Below are 10,000 nucleotides of genomic sequence, written 5' to 3'. Positions count from 1 at the left end.
CGATTTGTTTTCTTTTGGGGCAAAAGACTGGCATTTTGACGTCATTTTTTGGTCAGTGTCAGGCTATAACTTTACGAAGGCCACGATCTAACCCGCTCACAAAGCAGTGGGTAACTTTGATAATCTATGTTATAGATAGTATACGCTTGGCTAAGAAGCTCACAACATTGCCATCCGGAAGTATAACCAACACACAGAACTATGTGTAACATTGAACGCTTATAGTTTATGGCCTGGTTAATACAGTTAAGTGAGATTTACTCATACATGTGGATGGCAAAAAGCAATAGCAAAGACTTGAATGACGTCAACTTCATACTATCTGTATTTAGGTCAATGCTGCACGTGGAAAGTCGTTCAAAACTGTATTTGCATACAATTCTTTCTTCTTCTTCTTTTCTTTTTAGATTATTAGGACTTGCAGGGAAAGTCTTAAACCGACGTGTACATCTATGCAGGTCTGAAATCCGAACACACTTATGGGCCTAGTTTAACATTGTTGTGATGAACAATATTTTGCGTCATTTTTTTTTGAGATTTCCATAACAACAATGTAATTCTCACTAAACTGTATTAACCAGACTATAAACGTTCAAGGTTACACATAATTTTGTGTGTTAGTCTCTTAAACTTCCGGATGGCAATGTTGTGAGCCCATAAGGAATTGAGTTATCTGAGCTGCAAATATGTGTACCTCTTCTTAAATTAAACGCAATGTAATGTTAAACGGGGTGGGAATCGTTTTAATCTATTGGTATATTATCTTTAATACAAACGTTTTTGTGGCCAACGTTTTCTTAATGTGTTTTGTCAGTGCACAGACAGACCAATACTCTTGGGACAGCGTGGATCAGCGGTACGATCGTTTGCTTCGTAGCCAAAAGGTACCGAGTTCGACTACCCGCCTCGTTGTGTGGCCTTGAGCAAGTCACCTTGCCTTAGCTCAATTTGCGGAGCTGCATTGCGGCTGACGCCTGGGTTATTCCAGTCTTCCCTTGGAATAGACCCTAAAGACAAATTTCCCCTATAAAGGGAATTTATTTATTTATTTATTTATTTATTTATCTTATTATATTAACATAGCAAGGTTGAAGTAAATTAAATTCGAAGCTACTGGAATAATTAATTAGACTGTAAAAATGTTAACTTGTTTTTGATGCTGATCAAACACGGGTTTTGATACTGAAACATTCCATTTTACTCAATTTGTTTTTGTTTTGTTTTCGGTTTTTTTTTTTTTTTATAAAAGGGGGGGGGGGGTAGCTGTTTTATTTATTTATTATTTGGGGGGGGGGGGGAAGTAGTTGTGTGGTGTCCAGTTTGATTTTTGGTTGCTCCTCCCCCCCCCCCCAATCCCCGTTTTTTTCTCGATTTTTGGAGGCAATTTTATTCATATTTGTTCAATAATATTTACTCACTACGTACCAAGGAGGTGGACACCATGGGAAGATTCATGGAGATAAATGTCCTCATTTGGATAGCGGTCATCCCTGAAAAAAAAGATGACATAAGATAAGATATGATGGGATGAAAGTAGATAAGATATGATATTATAATAAGAGGAGTTTAGTGGGACTTCACACACACTTTATAGTCACCTGGAACAACTACAAAAGACATCTAACTTCTACGTCATGGCACAATACCGAAGGGCTAGAGCTCAGGTGGTCGCTGGTTCGGATAAGTAAGTAAGTAAGTAAGTGGGACTTCACATATCTTTTAATTAAATCGCAATGTTTTCAATACGTAGCGTGTGTTTTTAATTGATCGAAGAACGTAATGTATAGCGAGAATAGAAGTTGACGTTACTCGTGTCTTTGTTATTGTTTTTTTTTTTTTGGTTTTGTTTTTTTTTTTTTGCCATCCGCGGTTATGAGTAAATTTCACTTAACTCTATTTAACCAGACTATAAAAATTTATGGTTGCGCAGATTTTTTGTGTGTTGGTCCGTTATACTTCCGGATGGCAATGTCGTGAGCTTCTTAGCCAAGTCTATATGGAAAAATGGGATGGAGCAAGGTCATGACTGTATGGAGTTGTAGCAGTGTCTTAATTCTCTCCTTACCAGCCATTTTAGAATTTCTCCCGAAAATTCACACCCACCAGACACAAAAATAGACTTAGCTAATCAAACAAAAAAGTAGCAAGTGTGCATTCTATAGAGAACGCAGTGTTTAGTATTTACAATAGCTGTAATCAAAACATTTCTTTAAATTGTGTGACGTACAAGAGAAAACAGAATAAGAAAACTGTCGGTTGCATCGTAACGAATGTGACGATTTTCCTATGGTTGGTAAGGAGAGGGTTAATTCGCAAAAGTCGGTATAATACATCGCAATTCTCTTACTTACACATCCAACCAGCGACCACCTGATCTTGCCCTTCGGTCTCCAATTCTTTCAAAATGTCAAAGTTTTTCCTGTCCGCAATAGGGAATGAGATTAGCGGAAGAGTAGCGTCCCTTGATTGGACGTCACCCATAGTCTGTGACGTCACCGGCGGAAAAGCTATTTCCCGAGGACGAGAGACGCATACGCACAACCAACATGACGTTCTCTCTCTAATAACTTATCCGCCGGTGACGTCACAGACAATGGGTGACGTCCAATCAAGGGACGCTACTCTTCCGCTAATCTCATTCCCTATAAGAATTATGCCAACGATCTTTGAAGCTGGCACGGTCTTTATTTCTCCAACAAGGACATGTAGTCAATTTAAATACAGTGATTTTTAAAAAATAAATTATTATTATTATTGACACAATTCAGGTTTGAATAACTCGAGAGTTAGGTTATATGAAATTTCATCAAACGTTTTATTGCCATAAGTGCAGAATTTACGCAAGTTTTGATTGATGTAAGTTTTAACACTGTGCGCCCTTTTGGTAGCTGAGCTGTGACCTCATCAGTAGAAAATGGTAATACTGACATAAATCGTAATATTATATTTTGGCTCTGTCCGACAAGATTCTCGAGAGTTTATAATTTCATTTAACACGCCACTCTAATGATGTCAACTTAGAACGTTGCCATCTCAGATAAAGCAACATTTTGATGTCCGGCATGCATGTGTACACAAACAAATGTTCGATATCGGAGCAAACAAAAACCAGATGAAATTATCAATGGTCGTCGTAACTCATCAAAAGTCAATGTCTGGTGTGCACTTGCCAGGGGACATTTTTTTAAAAAATTGATCTTTATATAGCGCAATCTCCACTAAATGTGCTCAAAGCGCTTTACAGGGGGTCCCTGGTCAACAGCAACATTTAACATGTAGGACGGGACATGACGCTTGTTAGGCGATATTACAATTTTTCGGACAAAGACAACGCTGTTAACGGCCAGGTACTCGTTTTACACCTGAGTACGGTGAGAGAATGTGAGTAAAGATCCTTTTCCAAGGGCTCAACTATGCGCTGAGAGCGAGGCTCGAACCCAGGACCTTCCGATACGAAAGCGAGTGACATACCACTAGACCATAGCCGCACATTGAGACCAGCAATAAGAAAAAAGGGGCCTGTTCTAGTCGAATCGGGATTCATCTTTTACTGTGACAACTCCCCGGTGCCCCTCTTCAGGGTGGCCAACGGCGAACCCCTTAATCAATAAGAATGGAAAATTTTAGACCATCCACCCTATTCTGTGGATTTCGCACAGTGTTTGGTCGACATGACAAGAGTGCTATCTATTTCGTGTTTCCCCTGGACTTTCAGCTGTTTGTAGAAAGGTAAGTGTATAATATTTTACAAGTTTTTAAAAACTGTTAATTTGTAGTGTAGATTTCGGGTGTATTACTAATACTGGACTTTTGTCTTTAGAAATTGCGATGTTTGATATGGTTTTGCTTAGAGTGAAAACTTCACTTTAAAATAAAAAGGTTTACCACATCCTTACCCCTTCTTGACCTAGTAGCCTACCACTTGCGCCAGCGCTCCTCATTATCATTAATGCCATTATGAAATCATAAGACGTTTAAAACCTAGGCTAGAGTTTGCGTGCACTCTACAAACTTGGTTCTATTTATAGATCTGATCACAATCACAGGCTGCAAGAAACACACATCCCTCCCCTCATCTTAGTAGTGTGTGTGTGTGTGAGTGTGTTTTTTTTTTTTTTTTTTGTGTGTTTTTTTTTTTTTTTTTTGTCTTTTTTTGTTTTTGACTTGGTCATGAATGCGATTGTTAGCTAAGCTAAGAAAGACGGTCGACGTCCTTGGGCTACTTTAATTAATTTTCGTGACTTGTTATTCAATTATTTGGATTCTGGACAATGGACAATGGATTACAAACTTTCTTTTAATCTTAAATTGATATATACCAATTTGGACATTACTGCTCCTAGAGAGTTAAACAGATATTCAACATAAACAACACTGTGAGTACTTGTACACATTTTATTATTCAATAAGCCATTTCTTTTAGAATTTGAAAGCTTTGTCGATTCAAGGTATTAGTATTTCTTTTATTTATAATAGGGTTTCCCACATATACCAGTATGTCCCTCATCGAACACACTACTGGTAGTGGTAACTGGTCTAGAATTGATGAATATGCTTGAAAATTACTACCTTAAAATTTTCCCTAGAGCCTGGAAAAAACCGGGGGAAAAAACGGGAAAAAGCAGGGAAAAATATTTTCCTGAATCACTTCTAGGCCTGGAGTGTCATACCACTAGACCACATAGCCGCAGGTTAGCAGCTCAACATTGAATGGAAAGGCGACTATGATTTTTTTTTTTTAAAGTCCATTCCATCGTGATTAGGAAAGATTAAGCAGTCGTTTGGTGCCAACGTTTTGTGTCCAGATCAATTATTGACCATGTTATGGACTTTTGATTTTGAGCCGAGGTGAGCGAGAGGTTAAGGCATTGCATTGTGACTGTGACCCGGAAGGTCCTAAGTTCGACCTCCTTTTCAGGCACTTTCGTTTGTTTTTTACTTAGCCAAGACTATAACTATATCATTAGCCCACAATTTGCTCACTTTGGAGAATAAGCGTGATTCCTGTTGACATTATTGAACGTCTGTACTGTTTGATGGATTATCTATAGGGTGTTCCTTCGTGGAATGCCTTTGCCACGGGATATAACAATCCTGTGCGGAATGGCGGAATTCCTTTTGTTTTTGTTTTATATTTTAAAAAATCTTTAATATAGAGCAATATCCACTAAAAGTGCTCAAAGCGCTTTACAAAGTATGGTTCCTGACCAACATCAACACATAACTTAAAGAACGAGACAAGAAAAAGAACGCCTGTTAGGCGATATTACATTTTTTTTCATTACAGAGACAACGCTGTTAAAGGTCAGGTACTCATTTTACACCTGATTACGATGAGAGAATGTGAGTAAAGAGGTATTTTTCCAAGGACTCAACTATGCGCTGAGCGAGGCTCGCACCTAGGACCTTCCGATCCTAAAGCGAATGTCATACCACTAGACCACATAGCTTTTTATGGCCTAGGAGGCATTTCTTTTCAATCTGCCCTCATAAATAGGGAATGAGATTAGTGGAAGAGTAGCGTCCCTTGATTGGACGTCACCTTACAGAGAGAACGTCAATTTGGTTTTGAAATGTCTCAAGCGGCTTTCACCGGAAGCGAGGACGAGAGACGCATGCGCACAACCAACATGACGTTCTCTTTCTAATAACTTTTCCGCCGGTGACGTCACATACTATGGGTGACGTCCAATCAAGGGACGCTACTCTTCCGCTAATCTTAGACCTATACATATTAGACATTGGACTTACGTATAACACAACACATTCTCTTCTCCACCAGACGACACAGGCTGAAACGGGGTGGCACCCAGTCCACGCGCTCTTTTATTCCACCAACCAGGAAGGTTGCTGTGCTCAGGAATCCAGTTCGTTCCCTCATTCTGACCAATCACAGCCACGCGTCCAAACAATTTGTAGAAGTTATTTCGAACGGCGGAATGTCCCGCCAAAAGAAATCGTAGCGTGTAGCAGGCCCTCCTTAAAGCATCGTCTGGTACACGTCCACTAGCTGTGTAATTATAGAAGGTTGTTGTATAGACATTTACAGTGCTGGGATTACCCGCCCAAATCATTACTCGGGTAATACCCGGGTAGTGGTCTGATTACCCGGGTATCCACGGGTACCCGTGGCAGGAGTGACTTTTTGACCGAAAACAATGTTTGTTTTTTTGTGAAGGGCGGGGGGGGGGGTTATTCTTTCAATTTTTAAAATTCATTTATTATTTATTATTTATTACAACAAATGAAACGAAACTGAAGTAAGAAACAAGGATAATTAATTACAATGAAACCAACAACAAAAATCAATGTAATTGAAAAATAAAGGAGGAAAATCTTTTGAAAAAAGTCATGTAAATGTAAATATGTAAGATCAAAATTGTATTACATCCAATTATCACTCTCAGTTCGGTTTCCATTTGTTGAAGTGGGTACCCGCTACCCGCCCCTTTTACCCGAGTACTTGGTTTAACTTTATTACCCGCGGGTACCCGGGTACCCGCCCAGCAAATATTTGAGAAGATCTCAAAAGCAAGATACACATTGCAGAACAGTACTATTACTATAGAGTTCAAGTTTTCCTTTGATTTTTGAGGCTTAAAAAATAATTGAGCTTTATATAGCGCAATATGCACTAAATGTGCTCAAAGCGCTTTACAAGAGGTCCCTGGTCAACAGCAACATTTAACATGTAGGACGGGACATGACGCCTGTTAGGCGATATTACATACAATCTTTCAGACAAAGACAACCACATTAACGTCCAAGTACTCATTTTACACCTGAGTACGGTGAAAGAATTTGAGTAAAGAGCCCTTTCCAAGTACTCAACTATACGCCGAGCGCGAGGCTCGAACCCAGGACCTTCCGATCCGAAAGCGAGTGTCATACCACTAGACCACATAGCCGCACAATTATATGTTATATGTTTTATATACTTTATGTTTTTGATTTTGTTGTTGTTATTTAAATTGTTGTCGCTTTATGTTATTGTTTTTTTTTTCTTTTGGAGGAGGGTGTGGGGGTGAAACTTGAATAAAGAAAAAGTAGTATATGTTTGCTAAGATCTCAAAGTTTTGTTCCCAGCGTTGTGTCCTTGGACAAGGTACTTAGTACATATCATAACATTACTTTGTTCTTGTCAGCTGTAAGTGAGTACATTCGGCAAAGGACAATGGGCAACGATTACGTGTATGAGTAAGAACATAAAATTCGGGGCTTAATATTAACAAGCGAGGTGACATTTTCCTGACTGGATGTTTTAGCTTTTGGAAGTGGGTTTGCTAATATACATATATATATATAGAACCAATTCAACAAGCAACAACATACAACAAACCAAACTCATGTAACACACAGTCCTGACGATGGCTGAAAAGGCCTGAAACATCGATGTAGACTGACTCCAACATTGTGGTAAATATTAAACTAATAATTCGCTCTATTGCTACATGTCGAGCACTATTCGTACCATATTTGTATCCAACACGATTCAATATATATATATATATATATATATATATATATTTTATATATATATATATATATATATATATATATATTGATATTTAGACTACCTCACACGACTTAAGGGTGGTTGAGCCCCCGGCCATTGGCACCGACAAACATTGAAAGGGTGATAGAACAAAAACTACACACCATCGCCTCGAACTGATATTTTGTCGAGGTAAAGCTAAAGTCTAAATATAAATTTACATTCAATAATGATTTAAAAAAATACTTTATCGCCAGAAAAAAATGTATTTATTACCATTATCATTAATAAAACAAATAGATCCAACAACAGTCTCTTTATCTTGATATAGAAAGAATCCAGCTTTTATAGAATTGAGCTTTTATATAGCGCAATATCCACTAAATGTGCTCAAAGCGCTTTACAAGGGGTCCCTGACCAACAGCAACCCGCAACATGTAGAACGAAACATGACGCCTGTTAGGCGATATTACAATTGTTTTCGGACAGAGACAACGCTGTCAACGGCTAGGTACTCATTTTACACCTGAGTACGGTGAGAGAATGTTAGTAAAGAACCTTTTCCAAGGACTCAACTATGCGAAGAGCGAGTCTCGAACCCAGGACCTTCCGATCCGAAAGCGAGTATCATACCACACGACTACATAGCCGCTCACATAAATTTTATTTACAGCATTTAGTATCATACTATTTGAAACGTTAAGTCATATCCTACCAGTTGGAGTGTAACACGTAACCTTCCAGAGCGATTAGGCCCATGGAGCCGGAGTTAATCTCTTTTTCTATGTCGTGAAATGGACAATAGAAATTCTTACTACCCTTTTGATAGGACGCTAGTCTATTGCGAAGTACTTTCCGCCAGATCTTACAGACCTAGCTCCTAAACCACTGCTAGAAAAAAAAAATCTCGACTTCACCCGGGATGTATCTCATTTCCTTTTGCATGTAAAGCGAGCGCTTTATCAACTGAGCTGTCGGGAATCCCAAGTTTGAGTGTAATATTGAAGACAAAAGACTTATATAAATTGATTTTACAGCATCTAAATCACCCCGAAATAACACTGTTTTGAGAAGGCGAATCATATATATATATATATATATATATATATATATATATATATATATATATATATATATTATGAGTGTTAGTGTGTACTTGTAGGTACGAGAGTTATCGATAATTAGAGCATATAAAAATATAAATAGATAAATTCACTCACGTATGGTAGAATGGTCTAAGGACAAATGCCAACTGAGGAAATGAAAGACATTGAAACGTTCGTTTTGGCTTAAATATACGTGAGTGAATTTATGTACACCATTTGAGTGTAATATTGAAGACAAAAGACTTACAAACGACAGGGATATCGTATGCCTCTGTGTACTTTTGGTAGAATCTAGTCAAACCGTTGGGTTTCATGACACTTGCACTCCTGAGTCGAGAGGGGACAGCCCTGACGTGTTGACAAGAATTCGTTCTCGTGGCTTTTCCAGCTCGGTATCCATAGGGCGCCTGTGGGTTGTAGTTGTAGGCGGAGTTAACTGGGGGGTTGTCGGGGGTCGTGACTGGGGAGTTGTCGGGAGTCGTGACTGGGGGGTTGTCGGGGGTCGTGACTGGGGGGGTTGTCGGGGGTCGTGACAGGGGAGTTGTCGGGGGTCGTGACTGGGGGGTTGTCGGGGGTCGTGACTGGGGGGTTGTCGGGGGTCGTGACTGGGGGGTTGTCGGGTGTCGTGACTGGGGGGTTGTCGGGGGTCGTGACTGGGGGGTTGTCGGGGGTCGTGACTGGGGGGTTCTCCGGGGTCGTGACTGGGGGGTTGTCGGGGGTCGTGACTGGGGGGTCGTGACTGGAGGGTTGTCGGGGGTCGTGACTGGGGGGTTGCCGTGGGTCGTGACTGGGGGGTTGTCGGGGGTCGTGACTGGGGGATTGTCGGGGGTCGTGACTGGGGGGTTGTCGGGGGTCGTGACTGGGGGGTTGTCGGGGGTCGTGACTTGGGGGTTGTCGGGGGTCGTGACTGGGGGGTTGTCGGGGGTCGTGAGTCGGGGGTTGTCGGGGGTCGTGATACTTGTGGTCCCGTTTTCTGTTGTCAAAAATGCAAGGTGATAAGAAAAACGTATGAATAGGGAATGAGATTAGCGGAAGAGTAACGTCCCTTGATTGGAAGTCACGAGCGGAAAAGTTATAAGAGAGAGAACGTCATGTTGGTTGTGCGGCATGAGACACTTCACCGAAAGCGAGGACGAGAGAGACGCATGCGCAAAACCATTTTGACGTTCTCTCTGTAAGGCGACGTCCAATCAAGGGACGCTACTCTTCCACTAATCTCATTCCCTATACATACATTGTAATTATGGACCATTTGTATATATACTCAAAAATAAAACTATGGATTATTAATGCACGCATTCTCAAACTTCAACTTTGCTTTAAAAGCCCACTTTTTCAACATTAATTTTACACCACGCCGATTGTACTGTTTATATACTATTATTTAAGCAATTTTGTT

At 40.1% G+C, this 10,000-nt stretch overlaps 2 protein-coding genes across 2 annotated transcripts in view; both read right to left on the bottom strand.

Moving 5' to 3' along the window:
* Window positions 1-10,000, bottom strand: part of LOC144981083 (uncharacterized) — a 67,829-nt gene that overhangs the window by 5,098 nt on the left and 52,731 nt on the right. Inside the window, exons 11-13 of the mRNA XM_078929202.1 lie at window positions 8,849-9,008; window positions 5,752-6,010; window positions 1,426-1,490 (exon numbers count right to left, since the gene is read on the bottom strand). Coding sequence (XP_078785328.1) covers window positions 1,426-1,490; window positions 5,752-6,010; window positions 8,849-9,008 — 484 coding nt within the window. The remainder of the gene's footprint in view (window positions 1-1,425; window positions 1,491-5,751; window positions 6,011-8,848; window positions 9,009-10,000) is intronic.
* The window catches only part of LOC144955938 (uncharacterized), an 8,399-nt gene continuing 7,406 nt past the window's right edge, over window positions 9,008-10,000 (bottom strand). Inside the window, exon 3 of the mRNA XM_078886198.1 lies at window positions 9,008-9,574. Within this exon, the coding sequence (XP_078742324.1) occupies window positions 9,034-9,574 (541 nt within the window). The 3' untranslated portion in view covers window positions 9,008-9,033. The remainder of the gene's footprint in view (window positions 9,575-10,000) is intronic.

The sequence above is a fragment of the Berghia stephanieae genome, chromosome 10 (genome assembly GCF_034508935.2).
Source record: "Berghia stephanieae isolate SIO BIC M18660-M18661 chromosome 10, UCSD_Bste_1.3, whole genome shotgun sequence".
Taxonomy (NCBI): domain Eukaryota; kingdom Metazoa; phylum Mollusca; class Gastropoda; order Nudibranchia; family Aeolidiidae; genus Berghia; species Berghia stephanieae.
The sequence above is the reverse complement of the archived record's forward strand: the minus strand, read 5'-3'. Positions and strand labels throughout refer to the sequence as shown.